General features: G+C 48.6%; 1 protein-coding gene across 11 annotated transcripts in view; it reads left to right on the top strand.

The window, feature by feature from the left end:
* Positions 1-25,210, top strand: part of TLE3 (TLE family member 3, transcriptional corepressor) — a 60,960-nt gene that overhangs the window by 5,979 nt on the left and 29,771 nt on the right. For 7 of the 11 annotated variants that reach the window (XM_049905540.1, XM_049905548.1, XM_049905543.1 and 4 more), the window contains 2 exons: positions 22,627-22,689; positions 24,179-24,253. In XM_049905540.1, coding sequence (XP_049761497.1) covers positions 22,627-22,689; positions 24,179-24,253 — 138 coding nt within the window. Of the gene's footprint in view, positions 1-22,626; positions 22,690-24,178; positions 24,284-25,210 lie in introns of all 11 variants that reach the window. The other 4 variants (XM_049905539.1, XM_049905538.1, XM_049905544.1 and 1 more) reach the window with 1 other exon arrangement.

Here is a 25,210-nt window from a genome sequence, read left to right as displayed (position 1 = left end):
GCATTTGGCGGATGGTGGTTAGGCCTGAGCAAACAAGTTTATCAGCTGACCTGTTTAGCGGTTGACTGGTGTTTTATCTGCACACACAATCAAGTGACTGGAGTGCTTGAATTATTCATGCAGTGTCCTGCCCTCTAGACTTGACTGTTCGTGTGATTACATCTGCCTGGGACAAACAGGCTGGATTCTTCATCTTTAAGCTCAGGGGTGGGGGTGGGGGACTGTCTGTACTTTATATAATAGATGATTTGCAGAGCTAGCACCTTGGGTAGCACGGTGGTCCTCAGCACGCTCTTACACACACACACACGCACACACACACACGCTCACGCTCACGCACACACGCACACAAACACACACCCTCCACCACCACGGCCACGTATTTTTAAAAGCTCTTTGCTGGCTGTATGGGAAATGCCAATTAGCTGAGAACCTTGGGTTCTGCCATATGGGCCCTAGTATCGACAGAGAACAACTGATGAGGTGTGGTGAACCTGTTTTTATTTTACCAAGAGGCTAAACTCACTGTGGCTGGCTCCTTCCCTGACTGTTTCTCCATCTCCCTCTCAGTCTTCTTCCAAGCTGTCAAATCCCAGAGAAGTAATAAATGGTTTCTCCTCCTACTCTCCTGCCTCCCTCCCTAATTATGGTAAAGCGAAGATTACAGAATCATGGGGCTGGCCTGGGACTTCAAGAGGTCACCTCCTTCAGGCCTCGGCTCCCAGGCAGGATGTCAAGGTGATTAGGCAAGGATGACTGACCAGCTCACCAGTTCCCATCTTGCTCCTGCAGAGGCTTCCCAGTGTCAGCCAGGAGTAGCAAAGCCAGCTTAGAAATAAGGCCTGCGGAGCAACTGTCGTGCCTTGAATTTGAGGCACAGATGCTGTGAGAAGCTGGGTCAGGTTGCCTTTTCACCCTCTGTGGTGACATTGATGTTTTGAAGGTAGACTTGAGCCATTTTGATTTGGGGGCAGCATCATATGCCAACATGATTAAAAAAAAACAACGGTTGCCATAGAATTGATTCCAACTCAGGGTGACCCCACGTCTGTCAGAGTAGAACTGTGCTCCATAAGGTTTTCAATGACTGGTTTTTCAGAGGTAGACCACCAGGCCTTTCTTCCAAGGCACCTCTGGGCAGACTTGAACTGTCAACCTTTTGGTTAGCAGCCAAGAGCATTATTCCTGTGTACCACCCAGGGACTCTGTGACCTTTTCCTGTGAATTAAGTAGCCCTTCCTCTAAGTTACTTTTGGAATCCTTTGACTAGGAGGGCCCTGGAGCTTCTGATCCAAACCTTTCAAGTTGCAGATGAGAAAACTGAGGCCCAGAGAGGGGAGCTGATGATCTAGAGTTCTACAGTCTCGTGTTAGTGATACAGCTGCTACTGCAGCCTTCTCTCCAACTCCAGGTCTCTCTTTTTTTTTTTTTCCAAGACTCAAAAAACTGAAGAGTGCTCATTTGCTAACAATAGGACTCTGTGTCTTTAATTATTATTGCTTCTTTCTGTGTTACTATCTAAAGAGGCCGAGGCTCCAAACCTGGCTGCACCAAAGTCCAAAGTGCCCCATTTCGGGTTGTATAACTGTATCGGCTGAACCTTCCTTGCCCACAGTCCTGTTTCCAATTGCCAGCTATTTACACAACTAATGATTCGATGTGTGTAGTAATAACAAAATGTGTAACTAGCAACCCCAGAGTTAAAGTTCACAGGCGGGGTAAAGGTGGTAAAACCTGTGAACTCTTTACCTGAGGATGCAGAAAGCCATGGGGGTGGCCATGAACCCAGGGCTGAAGTGGGAGTTGGGACGTTTCCATTTGTCACTCGCCGCCCCTCTCTGGGTCTTCTGAGTGATGAGGGGCTTGGGCTGGAAGTCTTTGAAGTTGTGTGACCACTGGGAAGATGCTGGTGGCCTGAAGGAGCCACCAGGTGGTGAGGTTACAAGGACCCTGCCCAAACATGTTGAGTCTGTGTCTCAGTAGGGGCCACCCTGAAAGCTGAACGGGACACAGATCCTTATGCTAACGATTTGTGTGCCATCTGGGTTGAACTAGGAAGTTCCTTCAGTATCATTTCTTGGCCAGAGTGCTGGCGTCCAAGAACCCCTGTACGACCTGGCTTCCATCTCACCTTTCCTGCCTTACCTGTCACTCCCCCTGCGCAGACCACAGACTATGCCTCCCCCCACCCCTCCCCCCGACACAGGTGTTCTCTCTGTTCTGGTGCATGCCTCACGCAGCTTTGGGGCCTGCAGTGCTCATAGTTCCCTTCACCTCCTGCTGACTGTCCCCCCCCCCCCCCGCCCCACGAATGCCTTCAACCCCCACTTCTTTGGAACCCTTTTCTCTAGTTGCCTGCCTATGGAGTGGTACAGAGTAGGTATTTGTGCACTGCTTTGGGTCTTTTCCTTCACATGCATTTGATCACCACATGACCCTGGGACATGGGCAAATGGCCTCCTTGTCCTTATTTTACAGACCAAGGAAGTTGAGCCTGGAGGGGAACCTGGCTGCTAAGCCAAGGCTCTTTTCTGTGAACTCCCCTGTAGGGTACTGAGCTTCTCCTGTCTTTGGGTTTCTCCCCTCCCTTCCCACCTAGACATAATCTAGTTTATGTCAGAACCCCTTTCTTTCCATTTTCCCCAAAGAGTCAGTCAAGGAATGAATTTTCTTCAATGCTGGTCTTTGTGTTTTCCTCATTCTATCCCATCGTGTGAAATACAGAGATGCCAGGGACAAAAGGTGATAAGGGCCAAATCCTGCAGGTTTTTCCCTGTGTCTGTATGTATGATGCCATTTCTCACTCCCCATTATCTCATTTTTGTAGCTATGCAGGAAGCCTGACTGCTGATGTAGCACTTGGTACATAATAGGTGCTCAGTAAACATGTCGGTTTTTCTGACTCAGAATTACTCTGAGGGTGGATTTCTGATTCCCTGAGCCCTGGGAGAAGGAAGTAGGGGTTTAATTGTGGCCTGGCTGCCAGCTCTGCAGGCTTTCCCCTATTGCTAAGCATCTAGTTTCTTCATCAGGAAAATGACGGGGTTGGATCCATTCCCAAAACGGTTATTAGGGGCCGGGGATGTGCCCGGTGTGGGCTGGAGTTGGTTACACAGCCGAATAAGACACCATTCCCTCTAGCTGGGAGTCAAGCGTCTAAATAAGTAATTGCAATGCAGTGAGGTAAGTGCTAGTGTGGACTGTGTGGACCGAATGTCACAGAGGGAGCACCCAGGACAGAACAGCTTATTCTTCCTGGAGAAGGGGAGTCAGATCAGAGAAGACTTCACAGAGGAGCCAAATCTTATAGGGAAAGGGGGGATATTAAGGAGCCCTGGTGGTGCAATGGTTAAGCACTCGGCTGCTAACCAAAAGGTTGGCGGTTCTAACCCATCCATTGGCTCCTCAAGAGAAAAGACTTGGCAGTCTGCTCCAGTAAAGATTACAGCCATGGAAACCCTATGCTGCAAGCTCTGCTCTGTCCTATAGGGTCGCTGTGAGTCAGAATTGATTAGAGGACACACAGCAACAACAGCAGGGTTTATTAGACAGCAGCGGGCAGTGGAGGCCCCTCCAGGGGTGGTGACAGCTTGTGTAAAGGTAGTGAAGTGTTTTCTGGAAACCACAAGTCTTCGGAATGGTGGGCGGAGGAGGAGAGCTGGTCGCGGGAGGTGAGGGGGGAGCTGCATTAGGGAAGTGAGGCGAGGTGGAGACATTTTTTAGCCGCCTCTGCCCTCCTCACCTTCTCTACTCTGTGGCTCCCCCACACCAGGCCTCTATCCCCATATGGCTCTCCCAGGCTGACCCGAGTCCATCTGCCGTGAGGTGGGGGTGGGGGTGCCCGCGATGTCTGCAGCCTCCCCTGCCTGTCCCACCTCTGGGAATACTCTGGTTTGAACTTTATTCCCCAAAGTGGCATTGTCTCCTTTTTCATACTGGTAATTCTGTAATGACTGGTTATGACCCGCCCCCTCCCCCATATTTAATTCTCATCAGCCCAGCTCTCCACTTTGCTATTAATGATAGCAGCCAGCCAAATAGCTTTCAACATGCCATTGACAGTCTGGTTTAAGAGAGCACTTGAAGTAGTGCTAGACAGCTGAAAGCACCCATAATTGTGTACCAGAGTGAGAACTGCGTGCTCAAGGGCCTTGTTTTTATATGCTTAAAGGGACAATATCTTGTTTTCAACAAATGCTCGTGGAGACTTATATCCAAGGCGCTTCCTTTCCTTCCCTTCCCTCACGTGCCTTTCCTCCCTGGCCTTTTCTTTTGCTTGCCTTTCAAAATAAATAACACTGCCTCCAGTTGGAGCTAAGGAGAAACTTAGGGAAGGGGGGAATTCCACCTCTCCATAAGTCTGTTGCATTTGGTGGCTTACTTCCTGGAGGTATCCTCCATTCCAGACAGCAAATTGTGGGCCCGCGACTCCCCCATGGGGGCTATTAGGACCTCGCATCTCTCAAGGAGGTGTGGGGGAGTCTCAGTTCCCCTCTACAAGGATTTGAGCTCTTTTGTTTGCTAAGGATGTCACAGGGTCAGCGGTAGGGGTGGGGGATGTGAGCTTCCGGAGCCTGTCACTGAATGTTTAGGCTGAGGCACCCTTGATGGGAGATGTGGAAGGGGGGCCAGCCTGTTGGAGGGTCAGACCAGGCACCTCTCAGCCCCTTACAGATCAGATTCCAGGAGTCTATTCATTCTGCAGGAAGCCCTAGTGGCTCAACAGTTAAGCAAGCCCTCGGCTGCTAACAGCTGCGGACAGAAAGGTCGGCGGTTCAAACCCATCCAGCGGCTCTGGGAGAGAGACCTGGCAATCTGCTTCTGTAAAGTTTATAGTCTAGAAAACTATATGGGGCAGTTCTGCACATGGGTTCGGTCACATGGGGTCACTGTGAGTTGAAAGCTACTTGACGGCACCTAACAACAACATTCATTCTGCAAAGTTCGGGGGCCCAGAGTCCCTTCTACTTAAACCAGGGGGATAGGTAGGGCCAAAACCAAACCTGTTGCCAAGGAGTCGATTTCAACTCACAGCAACCCTATATGACGAAGTAGGACTGCCCCATGGGGTTTCCAGGGAGCAGCTGGTGGATTTGAACTGCCGACCTTTTGGTTAGCAGCCAAACTCTTAACTACTGTACCCAGACTTACATTCTTAAATGGAGACTCATACTGGGCTTAAGAGATTAACTGGGGGTCCCATCCACCTAACCCTGCAGATTTGATCTGAGAGCAAACAACTCACACCCTTTCAGCCCAGTGGAATTCATTATTGTTTTGAAGTTGCAACGCAGCCCTTTGGAAAGAGGTTCCCTTCACCCAACAGTCACCGTATCTTCCCTTTACTAAATGTATCCTGCGAAGGGTGCAAAAAGAGCCATATTCCCAGCAGTGGGGGAGACCAGGGTGGGGCCAGAGAGGCCAGGGAAACCCTATAGAGGCCTGGAGTCCATGGCTGTGGCCATCACCCTCTTCTCAGGCTGGCTGCTCCTGGCAGGGGAGGAACGTGGTTGATGCTTGGCTCTGTGTCCTTAGCAGCCCCTTCCCTTCCATTCATCCACTTCTTCAGTCACATAGCCAGGGCCCTGGGGTCCTGAGGCCACTGCCATCTCTACTACCAAATAATCCCAAGCCTGAAAAATGTGATCTTCGAAATACTATCAATTGTAATAATATAGCCCCTTCATATTTTCATTAGCATTTAATTGTTTACATAGCAGGTTAGACCTTTTTCTCTTAGGTTCCTGAAAAATTAGAGGCATTTGAGTCCAGGACAGATAGCATCAGGATGAAAGCATCAGAGTATGGCATGAAGGGCCCGGGGTGTGAAGATGACCTGTCTACATCCAGGGCACTGGAGCACTGTGTTCTCAACTTTGCTTTTGGGCGGGAGGGCGGGGGTGCAATGTTGAGGCTGGGAGTTCCCAAGGGCCAAAGCCATTTTGTATTCACAGGGCCTGGAGCCCCACATGGTGCTTGGTCTATCCTGGTGCCCAGTGTGCATTTTGTGGGGGACCCAAGGGGGGTTATGTCCTGATTTAGAGTTCTCCTTGACCCAGTATAGCATTCCAGGCCTTCTGGGAAGGATACAGGCTTTTCTTGAGCTTCTGAGAGAGGCCTGTAGCTGGAAAAGTTGTGATTGTAGAAAGAGATGTGTCATAGCTTTTAAAATGTCTTTTTTGTTGTTACTATTGTGTGCCATGAAGTCGATTCTGACTCATAGCGACCCCATGTGACAGAATAGAATTGCCCCATAGGGTTTCCTAGCATGTAATCTTTACCTATGGGAGCAGATTGCCAGGTCCTTCCTTCCATGGAGCAGCTGGTGGGTTTGAACCACCAACCTCTCTGTTAGCAGCGGAGTGCTTAACCATTGTGCCACCAGGTCTCAGAAGTGTTTCAATGTACCTTACACATTTTTTCATCTCACTAGGGCCAGTCTAGGTGTGAGAGGGGAAGGAGATAACTGGGAAGGAAGGCTGAGAAAGCAGAGATAGGGAGAAGGAATGGGGAAGAGATAGGTAAGACACTCAGAATGTAAATTGACAGAAGGAACTAAGTAGCTGGGAGAGAGGGTCAATAGCTTGGAGGTAAATTAGTAAACTGCTTGTTGTCCCTGGCTGTCTGTTTGGGCATGAAGCTCTCAGTATGTTACAGTCTTGTCTCTTTACCCCTTAAGTTCTCAACTAGCTCCTTAAACTGTTTTTTTTTTTTTTTAATTTTGAATAAAACTATTCTGGCCCAACGGGAGAACTTACATTGTTAGCTGCCAGCTGCTGTGACATTGGCTCCTGATTCATGGTGACCCCGTGCACAACAGATCTAAACGCTGCCAGGTCCTACACCATCCCCATGATCGGTTTCGGATGAGACCTTGTTTCTATATGCTCGTGATCCATAGATCTCCAGGCCTTTCTTCCTAGTTTGTCTTAATCTGGACGCTCCACTGAAACCTGTTCCGCATCATTGCAGCACGCAAGCCTCCACTGACAGACAGGTGGTGGCAGCCCATGAGGTGCATTGGCCAGGAATCAAACAGGGTCTCCAGCATGGAAGGTGGGAATTCTACCACTGAACCCCCAGGGGAAACTTAAGTACAGTGGAAGCTGTTCCCAGGAGCCTGCAGCACTCACTCATAATACCAAGAGCAGGGGAGGGGGCGTTCTCCTCTCGGTTGGCTGTGAGGCTTAGACTTCTACGCCACCCAGCCAGCTCTGTGACCAGAAGGTTGGAAGAGGAGCCTGTCCTCCCACTCCCCAAATACTTCCCTGGGGAGAGTCCTCAACAAGTCTTTCCTGACTCTGGGTCGGAAACTGAGAATACTGATAATTCCAGCTGTGGCATGCCTTGTCCTGCTGAGAGCTGACTCCTGGTGATTTGTACAGGGGGGAGTGGGAAGCAGAAGGCTATTCAGTGTGGACTAGTTGACAAAGGGCAAGAGTACTCTCTAGCTCTCAGGGGTGGGGGACAGACAAAGTCAGCCTTCCTGGTCTCTGCTCAGGAAGAAGTAGGGCAGACTCAGCGGGCCCAGGAGAAGCAGCAGGTGATAGCAAACGGTCTGAGTGGGGTGAAGGCCTAAATACCTGGGTAAGACTAGAGTGAGGATGAGAACAACGTGGTAGAGGAAAGAGCCAGTCAGGACTGATTGGCCAACAGGAGATTTAGCTTATCCATAAACCCTTACCTGCTGTTTGTCCTGGAAGCCATCTTTTCCTCTCCTCTCTCTCCAGGGGAGAGGCCTACAGTCTGGTTCTTATCTTGCTGTGCCTAAGAGCACAAGTCCTAGGGACAGGTGCTGGAGGAGTTGGGGTCAACAAATGGTACTACCCTGTCTCCCACCCCTTGGTCTTTAGGACCTCACACTTCATCCCAGAGAAATGGGGGCTCTCCATGAAGTCAGACTTGAGATGGGGGGCAGCAGCAAGGGTTGGAGACCCCAAAGAGCTGTCCTGCCCCTGCCAGGACCCTCCCACAGCTGGCCTGACACGGGCCTCCAGGTCACCCAGTGCTCGGCTGTGCTGTCAGGAGCCCAGATTTGTGCTGTCAGGAGCCCAGATTACAAGGACTTCTTAAGGGGGGCTGTCTAGATCCTTCTTTCTCGTAGCCTTTTTGGGTTTTCTCTCTACTCTCTGCCCTGATTCTTACCCCACTTCACAAGGGACCCTCTACCCAGCTCTCCCTCACTATCGGTTTGACCAGGCTCGTTTTTTAAACTCTAATACTGGAAGAACACTGAGCATTTCCCTGGCCTCATGGCAGTGGTGTGGTGGGTCCCCAGTAAGCCAGTTCTACACCACACTGGCAGTTTTGTGCCAGTGGATTCCGAGTTTCACCATCAGAAGTCAACTGGTTCTCGAAGGGCGTCCTGGGAATTAGGCGCAGAAACCCTCAGCATCAGGAGCCAGGGGGCTGTATGTCCTGATGGTTAGAGATAGGCTTTTGAGTTAGACATACTTGGGTTTGAGTCCTAGATCCATACTTAATTGGCGATGTGACTTGGAGCAGGTTATTTGACCACTCTAAACTTCAGTTTCTTCATCTGTGTAGTGGGGATAATAATAACACCTACCTGCTAGAGCAACACTGTCCCATAGAACTTTCTGCAATGTTGGAAATATTGTCTGGCTACACCGCCCAATCCAGTAGTCATCAGCCACATGTGGCTACTGAGCACTTGAAATGTGATGACTGTGACCGCGGAACTCGTTTTTAATTTTGATTAGTCACGTCACATGGAACCGACGGCTTTGTATATTAGACAGTGCACTTATCGGGGTGTTATAAAGATTATATCAGATGTTGCACGTTAACAGCTTTACTGTAGTACCTGGCAGAAGAAAGAACTCAGCGAGGTATGTTCACAGTGAGACAAAGTCCTGAAGGTTTCCCGGGCCTTAGAGAGGATAAGATCCTTGGTGTGACACGTTACAAGACTTGCCAGAGCCCTTTCTCAGACATTATTTGTTTGTTCCATGTGCCGGTCCTGCAGTGTAGGGATCGTGGGCCCCACTTAGCAGATAGGAATGCTGAGTTTGATGGGGTTAAGTGATTTGGTTATGATCTTATGGTGGACCAGGGGCAGGTTCAGACCTGGAAACCAGGTATGTTTCACTCTTGGACCAATGATCTTTTCCCCAAAGGCCTTATCTGGGTCTGGTCTTTTGTGACCTTCCTACATGCCCATCCCCAGGCCTGCCTGTACTTCCTAGTTTTGATCCCAGTGATGGGAAGTCCCTGGACAAAGCTGTTCAGAATTCAGTCAGAATTCAGTAAGACGTGAGCATCATCAGTGCGTAGACCAAAGTCTTCAGCCTCAGCACTATTGACATTTAAACCAAAACCAAACCAAACCCAGTGCCGTCGAGTCGATTCCAACTCATAGCGACCCCATGAGTGTGATTGACATTTAGGACCAGATAATCGTTTGTGTGGAAGCCTGTCCTATGCATTGCGGAACGTTTAGCACCAAACCAAAAACCAAACCAGTTGCTGTCAGGTCAACTCCGATTCATGGCAACCCCACGTGTGTCAGGGTAGAACTGTGCTCCGTAGGGTTTTCTGTCTGTCTTTTGTTCATTTTGTTGTTGTTGAGAATATACAGTACAACATACACCAATTCCAGTTTTTACACGTACGTACCATTTAGTGACACCGATGACATTGTTTGAGTTGTGCAACAGTTTTCACCCTCCTTTTCTGAATTCTTCCGTCCTCATTAACATAGACTGCACCCAAGGTTCCTATCTCATCTTTTGAGTTGCTGTTGTCATTTGATCCCATGTAGATAGTTCTTCAAAGAGCATAATGCTCAAGGCAGACCTTGTTTATTAGTTAAGCTAAACTGTTGTTTGGTTTTAAGAAGACTTCAGGGGATGTTTTTGACTTAGGATTTAAAGCGTATCTCAGGGCAATAGTTTCAAGAGTTCACCCAACCTTCACGGCTCCAGGAAGTCTGGAGTCCATGAGAATTTGAAATTCCGTTCTGCATTTCCCCCCTTTTGATCAGGATTCTTCTACAGAATCTTTGATCAAAGTGTTCAGTAAAGGTAGCTGGGCACCATTCAGTTCTTCTGGCCTCACGGCAAAGGCGGCAGCTGTTCATGGAGGCAGTGAGCCACACATTTCATATCCTTTTATGCCTGACACTCCTTCTTTCTTTGTTGCTCCAGGCAAATAGAGACCAATTGTTGAGCCTTGGATGGCCCTTTACAAGCTTTTAAGGCCCGAGGCACTACACAACAACTAGGAGGTAGAACAGAAGCACTAAATATGTTATTAAGCCAATTAACTGGGATGCCCCATATAACCATGCCCCTAAACCTCCAAACCAAGCAACGAAATCTCATTGTTGTAAATGTATCTATCACACAACTTTTGTTAATTCAACTTTTTACAGATGTGCAATTTACTATCAGCAGTTACAATAATTGGCTGTGCAACAGTACCCTTAATGTGATATTTCCATCACCATTAACCCCTCCCCACTTTCTTCCTCCCTCCTGCCCCTGGTAACCACTAATAAACTTCGTCCTCTATATATTGTCTTTTCATGTCCTTTTGTATAAGTGAGGCCATATAATATCTGTCCTCTCGTGATTGTCTTACTTCACTCAGAATAATATCTTCCAGCTCCATCCATACTGTAGCAGGTATCAAGATTCCATTTCTCTTACCGGCTGAGGAGTATTCCATTGTATGTACGTACCACATTTTGTTTATACCCATGCGGACATTTAGGGTGTTTTTACCTTTTGGATATTGTGAATAGTGCTGCTGTGAACATTGGTACAAGTCTCTGAGTCTCCGTTTCCGAGTCTTCTGGATATATACCTAGGAGTGGAATTGCTAGGTCATATGTTACGGTAGTTCTACTTTTAGTTATTCGAGGAGCCACCACACTGTTTTCCACAATGGCTGTACCATTTTGCATTCTCACCAACAATGGGTAAGGGTTCCAGTTTCCTCGCATCCTTGCCAACATTGGTTATTATTATTAATTTTTTCTTTCCTTTTTACCTTAGCTGTCCTAGTGGGAATGAAACGGCATCTCACTGTGGTTTTGATTTGCATCTCTCTGATGGCTGATGACGCCGCGTATCTTTTCATGTGTTTGGTGGTCATTTGAACGTCCTCTTTGATGAAATATCTGTTCAGGTCCTTTGCCTATTTTATAATTGGATTATTGTCTTTTTGTTGTTAAATTGTATATATATTTTGGTTATTAGATTCTTGTCAGATGTATGATTTCTGAAGATATTCTTGCAGTCAGAAGCTTGCCTTTTCACTTTTTTGGTAAGCCTTTTGATGAACAAAAGTTTTTCATTTTATGAGCTTCCATTTATTTATTTTGTCTTTTGCTGTTAGTGCTTGTGTTATTAGATTAGCTAATTCATGGTTAAAAGCTAGGTCCGACAGCTTTGCCCCATTTTTTCTAAGAATTTTATGGCTTAAATTTCCACACTTAGGTCCTTAATCCATTTTGAATTTGTTTTTGTGTGTGTGGTGTGAGGCATGGATCCTGGTTCATTTTTCTGCATGGGGAAATCCAGTTTACCCAGCACAATTTATTGAAGAGACTCTTCTTTCCCCATTGAAAGGACTTAGCACGCTTGTCAAAAATCAGTTGACCATAAATGTGTGGGTTTATTTCTGGACTTTCAATTCTATTGGTCTGTGTGTCTGTCGTTATACCAGTACCAGGTGTTTTGACTACTATAGCTGTATAAACCAAAACCCACTGCCGTCAAGTCAATTCTGACTCAGCAACCCTACAGAACAGAGTAGAACTGCCCCCATAGGGTTTCCAAGGTTGTAAATCTTTACAGAAGCTGACTGCCGCATCTTCCTACTACAGAGCGGCTGGTGGGTTCAAACCGCCAACCTTTTAGTTAGCAACCGATCGTTTTAACCATTTTACCACCAGGGTTCCTTTGTAGCTGTATAGTATGTTTTAAAATCAGGAAGCAAAGTCCTACTTTATTCTTCTCTTCCAACATTGCTTTAGGTATTCGGGACCCCTTGCCATTCCACAGAAAGTTGAAGATTGGTTTTTCTGTTTCTTTAAAGAAGGCTGTTGGAATTTTGATTGGGATTGCATCCGTAAGGTTTTCAATAGCTGTTTTTTGGGAAGTAGATCACCAGTCCTTTCTTCCAAGGACTGCCTCTGGGTGGATTCGAACTGCCAACTTTCAATTGGCAGCGCAGTGTTAACTGCACCACTAACCAATAATGCTGTCCCAGTTGTGATACCCAAAAATGTCTGCAGACATTACCACATGTCCCCGGGTCGCCAAAATGGCCCCAGTCGAGAACCCCTGGTGTAGGGCAGGAGTCCTGATTGTAGAGCTGGGGAACTTGGTTGTACACTGTTCTGCTTTGTGACGCAGGACAGCTCCTTGCCCTCTCTGGGCCTTGTTTTCCTCATCATCAAAAGGAGGCGTTGAATTAGCTTACTCAGGGTTTTTTAGGCCTCACATTCTATGAATTCTTATTTATGTGTGGTGGTCGTTTGGGCTGGGGTCCTTCTGAGAGGATGCAGACCAGAAGACTGGAGTTGCTAAATAGGTCTTGATTTTTATGTCCTATGCAAATGACAGCCTTCCTACTGCCCTTGTGTGTCGGGAGAGAGGAACTTTGGACCCTTTTAATTTAACCTGGAGGTCCCAGGCCACAGGAGGGCTGTGCTGTTTGCTGGGGTGGATAGAACAGGGCTGTGTTTCTCTCCACAGCCTGCTCCCCCTAACCCCTGCCCCACCTTTCCTTCCTGTCACCTGGGTTTCCCAAGGAGCCCCTGTCCTTAAAAAATCATAGCCAGCATTTCATTTGGAGCGCTAATCTTGTGGGGAGACTCCCAAAATTTAAAGAGTTGTTTCTGTGAGTGTAATATGATTTTTACAGCCTGTCGAGGGGCAAGGGGAGATTTGCATAATGTTCCAAGTGGGATTAGGTGGCTGGGGGTTGCCATGGCAACCCCACAGGGACTGAATTGAGAATTTCTCTTCCTGGCAGGAGTTGGCCAATTGAGTCAGGGGAGGTGGGAGAGGGGGTAGGAGGTTATCTGAGGGGAGGGGGGGTGCCGGTGGCGCCTGGGATGAATGAGCAGTGTTGGGGGAAGGTGTAATCTGAAAAAGCTTTCACTGTTCTGTCTATACAAGCAAGCTCTTTGAGGGCCATCCCCCAGAGTGGGTGCCAGGCAGGCAGCATTTAATGTGTAGGGGAACCAAGAAATTAAAGTGAACAAATATTTAAAGATTATTGGATCTTGTTAACAGGAATCTCGAAGGATGGAAACTGAGAGTCTTAGAAATGAAAGTCTTATAATCTTAGGGTCTTAGAGCCCAGAAGGGACTGGGGCTGCCATCTAGACCCACTTGCCTCCTATGGAGTGAGTCCGCCCCTTCTTCCTGTTGGTGGTCATTGAATACTCCCTAGGACAGGGAGCTCCCTCCCACTCAGCACTGACTTCATTTTTGAGAGCTCTGATTGTTACAAACTCATTGCTGTCAAGTCAGTTCTGTCTCATAGCGATCCAATAGGACAGAGGAGAACTGCCCTGTAGGGTTTCCAAGGAGTGGCTGGTGGATTCGAACTGCCGACCTTTTGGTTAGCAGCTGAGCTCTTAACTACTGTGCCTCTGACTATTATACTGGACCACCACTTTCACATGATGGAAACTGAGGCCCAAGTGCAGGGCAGACCCGGAACATTGCTGACTCTTTCTGGGGTCTACCTACTGTGTGCCTCTGATATCCCCCTGCTTTGTCACTCAGCCTCCCCATCCCCAAGTTCCCTCACACCCTGAGCTCTTGGAAGAAAATGCCTGAGATTTCTGGGGGAAATGGAAGGAGGAGATGGAATTCCTTTCAGGGAAGTCCATGGGGTCATGACACAAGCCCAGCACCCCCAGGCTCCCCTTTGTCCTGGCTGGGTTGGGATGAGTGTATGTCCTTTCCTTCCTGCCGTGCATCCTCACCATCATCTTTACCCTCATGTGAAGGACGCAGGGGCTTGCACACAAGCACACAGGGTGTCCATCACAGGCCAGGCCAGGCCAGGCATTCTGCTCCCTCCACCGGGATTCAGATCCTCAGGGTCATGTGGAGGGCCGGGCCTTTCTTGTACCAAGTCCTCCCAGTATAAAGAATTCAGAAGGCTTCCTCAGAAGGCATAAATATTTAATGGTGTCGCAGTTATATATAATTTGATCAATATGTCAGTGCTAAAAGGTCCTTTAAGGAGGCTCACCTATCACTGAGTAATCTGTGATGTAAACCTTCACCAGTCCCAGGAGTACCAAGGGTCATCATCTCCGGAGGCTGCTAAGTGGGTCATTTATTTTACCCCCTTCCTACACTATGGTGCTGCCTTCCACCATGGCCCCTGGAGGGGGTGGAATGGGGCCTGGGAACCCCACCCCACCTTTGGAAGTCTCACCCCTCTTCATCCCCAGATTTCTCTTCCTCTGTCCGTAAAGTGCCCACTTGTTTTATTTGCATCCCTCTGAGCTTGCCTGGGGAGAAACTACCTGGTAAGGAATGTCATCTTTTAGTCAGATAATTGAGGGCCTATCGATTTAGAATTGCCTAGGATATGCAACAGGATATTTTAAATTCAAATTGCTTGGGTCACATTGTGTTCCAGAATCTTCAAATATTTGATTGCTAGTTGTTTGTGGCGCCTGGCTACAGGGAGTCAGCTGGGAACCTTGGGGACGGAGCCTCCTTTTCTGCACAGCCCCCACCGCATCTGCCACCTGTGCCCCTGTGATTTTAATTTAGTAAGTCAACCCACACTTTGAATGCCCAGGACTCAAGTCAGAGAACCAGGTAAAACCTGATTAAGACTCGAGGCCTCCAGAGCTGACTGAGACCCTGGCCTTGAAAAAAATAAAAAAGCCTGTTGCCTTTGAATCAATTCCAACTCATAGTGACCCTATAGGACAGAGTAGAACTGCCACTTAGGGTTTGCAAGGCTGTAATCTTTACTGAAGCAGACTGCCACATCTTTTCTCCCATAGAGCAGCTGGTGGGTTCAAACCACAGGCCTTTCAGTTAGCAGATCTTTCAATTGGTGTCACCAGGGCTCCTTGACCCTGCCCCAAACACATACATTTCTGGAGGAGTAACCTGAGGCCCAGAGACCAGGATGTACGAGTCTTTCCAAAGGTCACATAGCATGCTAGACCCAGAGCTGGAATGAAAACTCATCATTTCCACATGGCTTTGGAGTGTAATTCGTGTTTCAAATAGGCAGGTATCTTTTCTCCATCTCATTTTTCTCACATGCATCCACAGTTGAGTCTCCGTACTCACAATACAGTGTTCTTTCCACACCACCAGGATCCTAGGAACATCAGACAACCGCATGCCCACCTGGCAGACATGGGATTACAGATGCTTCCCACTTAGAAGGAATGTCTTGAAGAATCCTTGCCTGGCTGTCTTGGGCTGACCAGCCAGTCTTTGCTTGTGAATCACAGGTTCTGGGCAGTAGATGCTTGACACCGACAGGGCATCACTGCTGTCGTCTGGAGGCTCTGATAGATAGTTCTGTGCAGCGTGGCTGATGCACCAACTTGAATGGTTCATGTTACGAAGACTGGTCCTCGGGAACAAGCCCCAGCCTAGCCCCCACCCCCCAGCATGCACCCATATCTCCAAGGGCCTTGGCTTTTTTCTGTTTGCCCTTTAAACTCATAATGCTACGTTTTATGGAGCTTTCTTGAGGAATTGGAGCCCTGCTGGTGTAGTGGTTAAGAGCTCAGCTGCTAACCAAAAAGGTCAGCAGTTCAAATCTACCAATTGCTCCTTAGAAACCCTCTGGGGCAGTTCTGCTCTGTCCTGTATGGTCGCTATGAGTTGGAACTGGCTCGACAGCACCTAACAACAAAAACACATAGAGGAAATAAGGAGCCCCGGTAGTGCAATGGTTAAGTGTTCAGCTGCTAACCAAAAGGTCAGCAGTTTGAACCCACCAGGCACCCTGAGGGAGAAAAGACCTGGTGATCTGCTCCAGGGAAGATTACAGCCTAGGAAACTCTATGGGGGAGTTCTACTCTGTCCTACAGGGTTGCTATGAGTCAGAATCCGCTCTGCGGCACCCATAACAATGTAGAGAAAATAGGGGCAGCGGTGGTTCAGGAGCAGAATTCTCGCCTTCCACATGGGGCTTTGACTTCTGGCCAGTGCGCCTCGTGAGCAACCACCACACACCCATCGGTGGAGGCTTGCCTGTTGCTAATGATGTTGACAGGCTTTAGCAGAGCTCCAAGACTCAGAAGAGAGGCCTGGCTATCTACTTCCAAAAATCAGCCAGTGAAAACCCTGTGGATCATAATGGTCAGATGTGTAACCCATCATGGGGATGGCACAGGACTGGGCGATGTTTTGTTTCATTGTGCGTGGGGTTGCCATGAGTTAGGGGTCGACTTGGCAGTAGCTAACAACAACAATATGGAGGAAATAATACGTTACCACGGAGCAATTCAGGAATGTTTAGCGCTTTAAAACTCTAAATTATGGCTCTTGGATGTTACAAGTTTTCTAGTTGGCCCCTCCATTTTGCAGACAACAAAATTGAAGCCCAGATGAGGGAAGTAATTTGCCCAAAGCCATACAGCTAGACAGAGGCAGAGCTGGGAGTAAAAGGCTAAGTCATTTCTGTGTGGTTTTGGATTATAATGTGTTCTGTAAAGTGGCAGTTCTCTCCTTCTCTTTGTTTTTATTTGGCTGACATTAAAATGAAATGTGGATTCTAGAACTCGCAGGTACAGATGACTGGGCGGTTTAAATAGCGGAGGGGACTGTGTCATGAAAGTGGCTGCCGATTGTGCGTCAAATAGTCAGCGAAATAAAGGGCCAGGGACTAGCTGGGTGCTGAAGGAGCGAGAGATTGTTGCGGGTGAGGACCAAGAACAGGTTTTGTATTCATTTCCTAGGGCTTTGTAACAAAGATCAGAAAGGAGGTGGTGTAAAACAATAGAAATGTATTATCTCGAAGTTCTGGAAGCCAGAGGTCCGAAATCTAGGTGTTGGCAGGGCCACGCTCTGTCTGTAGGTTCTAGGGGAGGAATTCATCCTGTCTCTTCCAGCTTCTGGTGGTCCCAGACGCTCCTTGGCTTGTAGATGCATTACTCCAGTATCTTCCTGGGTCTTCATATGGCCGCCTTGCCTCTGTGTCTGTGTCTATTGTAAGGTTACCGCTCATTGGATGAGGGCCCACCCTATTTCAGTATGACCTCCTGTTAACTAATTGCATCTGCAAAGACCCTCTCTCCAAATAAGGCAACATTCACAGGTCCAGGGGTTAGCCTTTGATGTATCTTTTTTGGGGGAGACACAATTCAGTCCATAATAGATTCCATCTCCCTAATTCATTGTCATGGGTCAAAGGCAAAGGGTGGTCTGAAGTAGCAGCAAATGTAAATATTAGACTGCTTTTAGGGAAATATACTTTTAGAATGCTCAAGTGCCCCGAGTTTACAGCAAGATGTTTAGAGGTCCTGCTTTAATGAGGAGATGATCATGCAAATGGGAGCCACTAAAGCACATGGAACAGATTGCTCTTTAGAAAATTACACTTGCCCCCCACTATCTTGTTTCTGTCATTTATTTTCCTAATAACCTCAACAGAGATGCGGGGCAGATGTTACTCCCAGCGCCCAGTTGGCAGCGCAGATTCTGAATCTAGCAGGACCTCTGTGCACGTTTCTCTGAACTTGCTCTCTGTCTGTGTCTAGTAAATTAGTTCCTTCTGAGGAACAATGTTTTTCCACCAGCGCAGGCAGCCGCCTTCTTTGAACCACACTTGAAAAGAAACTTTCAAAGGTAGTGCCAGCTTCCCCAAACACCTTTTTCCAAAGTGCTTTCCAAAGGAAGCAGTCTGCCCGTCTCCCAGCATCCACTACCCCTCACCTTTGCTTCTGAGGGCTTGGCTCAGAGGCGGTGGCTGGAAGGGACCAAGATGGCGGAAAGGATGGAAGTCGGCCTCGTGAACCACAGCTGCCTTGTTGATAACAGATATTGCTGAATTTCCAGAAGGAATTGTCCAACGTGTGATCTAGTTCCAGTTTGTGATTTATGACATGTTTCAGTAGTTGAAGTCACATGTCTTGATTTTTTTTTCCTTTTTTGGAACTGATGTTTAGAGCTGTTTGAGTTGGAGCGAATGCTGTGTTAACATCTATCCTAATCGAAAATGCTGTCGATTATTAACCCTGATAGTCGTTTTCCTTTCAAAAATATTCTTCTAAGTTCTCTCAAAAATACAACAATTCGGCTTCTTGGTAGGAAAAGGTAGGAAGCTATTTAGTGAAGTAGCTTCATTGCTGAGCATCAGTTTCCTCATCTGAAAAGTGGGAATTTTAATAAGTGCCTTCCATGTTAGGGTTATCATGATTTCATATGCGTAAAATCTTGTAACACCTAGGTCGGCAGATATTAGCTGTTAATTATTGTTGTTAACAGTGGTTCTGTCCGGCCAGCTTCCCAGTTCCAGGAACTTCTCCTCTCCCAAACACTACCCTCAAAAAATCAATGTTAAAAAAATTATTTACTGAACAGTTTTCCTGTTTATTCTTTGACTCATCAGAGTGTACTGAGGCCATTCTCAGGGTCATTGAGATAAGTAAGCCTCAATCCCCGCCTCCACTTTTTGGGGCGTCCAAGAGGAGAATACCACTCAACACCAGGTGATGAAAAAATTACAGCTGAGAGGGATGGGATTTGCATTATCCCACCCTCCCCAGTAAAAGCCTCAGGACCCAAGAACAGGGAAGGCCTGGTTTATTATAAAAGTTCTCTAAGTATGAAACCACTCCCCCACCCCCCGAGCCCCCAGCCCTGTATAGTCCTGTCTTATGACTCTCCTGCTGCACAGAGAGGCCTCTCTTCATTGAGTTCGGGCTCCATGGGGGACAGCCTGAATGGGATACCCAGGCTTCTGGGTGGTTCCATATGCATGGTGTTGTTCTGACCATCCATGGTTGATCTTTGTTGTGTCAGGAGGCAGGTGAGGAGGTGGGAACTACTTTCAGTGGGGTGGAAGGGTGAATCTGAGGGGGAACATACCCTGAGCCAGCCACAGGGCTTCTGAGCAGCCTGACTGTGGTCACCTGGTGGCCTGGATGGCAAGCCTTGAATTGGGTATGGCAATGTGAAATCCTGGCAACCCCCTTTTCCTCATAGCCAGAGGTTGTTGGGCTCCAGACCAGGCTCTGCAGGAAAATCCCGCCTGTGGGAAGCCTGTGGCCACGGCCTCCCACATTCTGTTTGCTAAAGGGTGTGAGGAAGGGAAAGGTCAGCCACTCTTCATTTTTTCTTCAACTACCAAGACCCTGACCCCTGACCTATTTACCAGAGGAAGTAGACAACAGCCAGAGCCCTTTCATCACCCCCTGAACCCCTGGCAGACATTGTGAGAGTCGTAGTTGCTGAGCTGGCTGAAGGGACTGGGAAGTTGCAGAGTCTGCCCCTGTCTTCCTGGCTGTGGGGAGTGGGCAGCCGCCAGAGGCCCACGAGGTGGCCTGTGGTTGGTCTGGCTTGACTGTGCCGTCTCACCATGTTGGCAAAGGGCCTGGGCTGCTGCTTGCCCCCTACCCCCCGAGTTGTCTGTCAACACTCCCTCCACCACAGCCCCTCCCACAGATGCTGTCCACCCTGCAGCAGGCCCAGGTCCATGGCCAGGGGCACTCTGCAATATAAAGTCTCCAAAATTAAATGCAGGGGACATCTGTAATATTCTTTTGGCTCAACATGTATTGAGCACCTACTGTGTACTAGACTTACTCTACTGGTTATTTGAGGTAAGAGGGCTGGGACCGATGAGCTTCCTAAGCAACATTAGGCAGGGTTATTTTATTTCTTTTTGTTTGTTTGATTTTTGTTTTTAATATATCTTTCAACTCTTAATGCTTGACACGTAACAGATGTTCAGTAAACATTTGCCAAGTGAGGAATGTTTTGCTCTATGCAATTTGGGTTTGCAGTACAGACTTCACTGAGTCTGTCTCAGTAAATCCTGTCATACAGAACCCTGACTGTTACCATTCATTCCCCATTCCCCACTGTCCATCGATCTGGGGGCGGAACGAGGAAACAAATGAGAAAAAAACTCTGTTTTGGAGAACTCTCCTCGCTTACCAGATTAATAATTTATACAATAGTTACTTAGGGATCAGCCCAGGCTCCTTGATGGTGTGAATGGTGGGCATTTCTTTGTTTTTATTTGTATACTAATGCATGCACAACTTGCCACCTTCCCCTCCCCCGCAAAAAAAAATGAGGCACTTCATGAAGATTTAGAAAGTTAAAGAAGGGAATCTAGGAGGAGGAAAATTAAGACAAAAGCGAGGCTGAGGCTAAGCCCTAAATCCATAATGCACAGCAGTGGTTTCTGAGTGCAGGTGATTTTGCCTGAGGACATTTGGCAAGTTTGGAGACATTTTTGGTTGCCATGACTGTAGAGGGTGCTTCAGGCATTTAGTGGGTGGAGGCCAGGTATGTGCCTAAAAATCCTACAATGCACAGGACAGCCCCCTGCGACAAAGAATTGTCTAACTCAGAATGTCAGTAGTGCCCAGGCCGAGAAAGCCTGATGTACAGTGTCTTTGCTGGAGTTTACCACAGATGTAGCTGTGAGTCCCAGTGGGGCTCAGCTGGGGTGATACTCCTCCCACCCCAGGAAGTTTGGAAGTATGGGCCATTGCTAACAGTGGTATTGTTGGCCTAAGATATGAAGGACAGTCCTTCACAGCAAAGAATTGTTCCACCAATGCCAACAACAGTGCCTGTTGGGAAACACCAGCCCTGTTCCAAAGATCTTGGGTATTGAATCAGGCAGAACCCTGACCCTTGCCCGTGACCCCCCCTCCACCCCCCGCCGCAGTGTGATGGGCGGACTGTATGTTGGAGAGCCCTGTCTGCTGGGGCTAGCAGCCTTAGGCCCCAGGCTGCAAAAGCCCACCAGGTTCTTTAGTCAATGGCTGGTCTCCTCACAAATCAGAGGGCGTCCTTGTCAGTGGCCACAGGGCGGGTGGGGAGTAGGGGATGGGGGCTGCTAGCCCCAGGAATTCTCCCCAGGTCCAGGGTCTGTTTGTAAAGCCTTCAGACAGCGGTGTTTTTATTTTAAGCGCACCAAGATTTCTCAGCCGGACACATTTGACATGCAGATGATCACAGATTTTTAAACGCTGTTGCCATGGTTTTGTCTTCGAAAGATTGCTATGTGCTGATGAAAGCTTTGAAGTCAGCTCTGGGACCCCAGTCCTGGGGCTCAGGATTTCAAATGAGATAAGAAAAGCAATTCAGAGCATTGTCTATCAGTGGTCTAGGCCTTTCTGCCAGACCCAGTTAACCATTTAGCACCACTCTTGATCTGAGGTCTGGAGGCCATGCTGGGGCTTGCTTGGGACGCTGGTGGAAAGCAGTTGATGTTTATCTGAATGTGTTCATTTCAGGGGTGCTGGGGGTAGGGGGAGAGAATTGATCTGCCTTTCTATGCTCAATCTCTGTAAGGGTTTAGGGATCTAATGAGTTACCTCGGGAAGAAATTTCTTAAGAGAAGGCAGTACTTTGCCCTAAAAACTGAACATCAATGGTGAGATTTCAGGCTGAGTGGCACATATGTGGAGTCCCTGGTGGCACAAATGGTTGAATACGCAGATACTAACTGAAAGGTTGGTGGTTCAAATCTACCCAGAGGTGCCTTGGAAAAATGTCACAGCCATTTAAAACCCTATGCACAGTTCTACTCTGAAACACATGGGGCTGCCATGAATTGGAGTCAGCTCAAAGGCAACTGGTTTTTATTTCAGGAGTTTTGGGGGGCAGTGCACATTATGAGGGAGATAGAAGCCCAGGTGATGCAATAGTTAAGTGACGGACTGTTAACTGAAAGGTTGGCAGTTCAAATCTACCAGCTGCACCTCAGGAGAAAAGACCTGGGAATCTGCTACTGTAAAGATCACAGCCTAGGAAACCATATAGGGGAGCTCTGCTGTGTCATATAGGGTCACTCTGAGTCCGAATTGACTGGACGGCAAACAACAGCAGCAACACGGGAGAGGCACTGGTGTGGGTGAGGGAGAGGCAGCAGTGAATGTGGGGGCAGGGGAGCCCCATTGAGTCACATATCACCACAGGTGAGGCTGCCCCTTTTGAGCCTGCACCCCAGCAGCTCTCTTCTAGTACCTCCCAGTTAGTCCCATCCTGTCTTTCTGCCCCACTGGGGGCTACTGGACAGAGCCACTGCCTCTCACCACACTGCTGTTCCCCCTTGTGATAGGTTTTGCTGGGCTTTGGGGGGAGGGGGTTGTTTTTGTTTCATGTTAGCTTTGCTTTTAATTAGGGCTTCCATCCAGGGGATGAAAACTCTATTCTGAACCACTCCGTCTCTGATAGGAAACGGGAGCTCCCCAAAAGGAGGCATCCTGATTGCAGGGGAGGTGGAAGAGATTTCTTGGGCTGTGGATTTGGCAAGGGCCTCCCACAGGCCGACTGGGGGCGGAAAGGATGGAACCGGTTGTTAGGGTCTGTGGTTTTGGGGGGAGTTTGTACTTCCACTTGGCTGTGTCATTTTAGTGACTTGATTTATTTGCCCAAGCTTCACAAGGCCTCCTTTCCTTTGCAGACAGAGATCGCGAAGAGACTGAACACAATTTTAGCGCAGATCATGCCTTTCCTGTCACAAGAGGTAAGACCTTCTTTTACTGTTGCATTCCCGTACTTCCCAGACCAGCCCAGTGGCTGCTGGGTCTCGCTCTCGCTGCAGCCCCCTGTGCACTCATACTGGGGCATAACTGATTGAGGGTCTGGGATGTGCAGAGCCTTCTCCAGCCAGTTCCGAGCAGGCGGGTCATGTCAGAGGCATTGGTTGCTTCTTCTTCTGACAGGAAGGGTTCTCTGCTGCCCACCCGAGACCAGAGAGGAGGGTCCTGGCCTACACCTGGGCCAGTGGTAGGTGTGGGTACTTCTGTGCCCACCAAAACCAGCATTGCCAGCCTCTGCTTTTCTGTGCCCCAAATGCCCGCCCCTGGAAATGTCTAGGAGCAAGGGAGGCTGGTCAGCCAGGGCCAAGGTCCACACCCTGGGAGGGAAACCAACACCCACAGCGGATCCCAGCCCCCAGGCACAGAGCACCCTTACCAGAGCTATGACCAGCTGGTCACATCGTCTTTTAAAAACACCTTCCAAGGGGCCTCCACTTGGGGCGCAGGGTTAGTGGGCAATCTGAGGGAAGTGTCTCCAATGGGCTGCCTTGGCACAGGGCAGACAGGTGGGCTGAACTTAGTGGTTTCCATCCAGGTTGGGCTCACTCCAACCAGGGTGCTTACCTGGCAGGCCCCGCCCTCCCACTTCCTCTACTCCTGTGGTTGCTGGGACCACATCAGTGCCTTCCAGTCCTGGGCCTGAGAATGGGATATGGCCACGACCATGGACCTTGCAGCCCAATAGGGGAGAGAGCTGTGTACACAGCAGGTGTGCTTCAAGCCCGAAGGGGATGAATGCTTATGTTCTCTCTATGGGGACAAAAAAAAAACCCTCCCCCCCACTTCTCCCCCTCCTTCCTTCATTTCTTTCTAGACATGTAAACATTTTTTATGGTTTGCTTTCTCTTTATGTAGTTAGATATAGATTAGGTATCTAAAGAGACGTGCCTGTTTTTTTCTGATCCCTTTGAATGGAAGTTGGAGACGTCCTTCCAGTTCACTGCTAACAAGGTTAGCCTTGTCCCTCAGAATGAGGACAGTCTCCTACGTGATTATAACACGGCTCCGCATTTAGAAGATAAATCATCATTCAGTAATACCATCCAATACCCAGTTCATATTCAAGTTCGCGGGAAGAAGCTTTTTTGTATGCATGTGTAAGGGAGGTGGTTGGCAAATAGCCATCTCTTTGTTTCTCATCTATTTCTTTTAGAACTTAATTAGAAGAAAGTTTTGTTTACAAAAGTAATACATGCTCATTGACAGAGGTTTAAAGAAGAAAAGGAAAATCCCCTGCCACCCTCCATGTGTCCTGGAGAACCACTGTTCTGGTTTAATGGGCCTCCTTCTGTCTTTTCTGTGGGGGGCTCTGTGACTGCCTGTCCCGAGTGGCTTCCCTGTGCTTCACAGCCCACCTGCCGCCCCTTTTTCCGGGAAGGTGGCCGCATCTAACCCACGCCCTGTTCCCTCCAGCACCAGCAGCAGGTGGCACAGGCGGTGGAGCGTGCCAAGCAGGTCACCATGACGGAGCTGAACGCCATCATCGGGGTACGTGGACTCCCCAGTCTGCCTCTCACTGTGTGTATAGCCCTTTTATTCCTCTCATTTACCATAACCAGAGATTGACCCTGACCTTAGCTGGCCTCAAAGAATGGCGGCCCCAGGGCTCCGGCTTTCCCAAGCATCTTATGGAGTTGGACCCATTTGGGACCCTTTTCCCACTGGTTCCCTAGTCGCTTCCCAGTCCTCAAATTTAAAGGGGTGCCAGACACCTCTAATCAACTGTCACCTCTAATTCACCACTAAAAACTTCAGCTGCATCTCTCAGAATGACCAGGTTAACTCTGACCAAATTAACTGATCAGAATACCTGGCCACCTCCTCATGCCTCCCCCAGGGCTTGTCTGCCCTGCCGTCTACCCTCCCCTGGCAAAGGCCTGCCCTTCTTTGGCCACCTGGGATCAGAACAGTCTCTGCTGTACTGTCGATGTGAAATGTGCTGTGAAGTTGGGGGTGCGGTGTTGCTGCCTTGTGCACTGAATTGTCTCGTGCACTGAGCTGCTTTGGTCACTGAGCTGCCTCATGCACTGAGCTGCCTCGTGCACTGAGCTGCCTTGTGCACTGAGCTGCCTCGTGCACTGAGCTGCCTCGTGCACTGAGCTGCCTCGTACACTGAGCTGCTTCAGCGGTCACTGAGCTGCCTCGTACACTGAGCTGCTTCGGCGGTCACTGAGCTGCCTCGTGCCCTCAGCTGCCTGTCTGAGCGTTCTTCATCTGCTCTCTGACTTCATCCAGAGCACCATCTGACCTTTGGCGGTCCCATCTCACCTGGGAACAGGAAAGAATGTCTTTAGAGTGCTTTTTGAGGCCTACTTCTGGTCTTACGTACCCCTCAGTGGAAAGAGGAAGCCAAACCTCTCCTCTTTAGTGCTCCTACCTGGCTTGCATCTTTAGTGGATACCTTGGGTTCAAATAGCATTTTTCTCCTGCTTGCTTTGAGACTAA

This window comes from Elephas maximus, chromosome 13 (genome assembly GCF_024166365.1).
Source record: "Elephas maximus indicus isolate mEleMax1 chromosome 13, mEleMax1 primary haplotype, whole genome shotgun sequence".
NCBI classification, from domain to species: domain Eukaryota; kingdom Metazoa; phylum Chordata; class Mammalia; order Proboscidea; family Elephantidae; genus Elephas; species Elephas maximus.
This window is presented reverse-complemented; position numbering and strand designations above follow the sequence as displayed.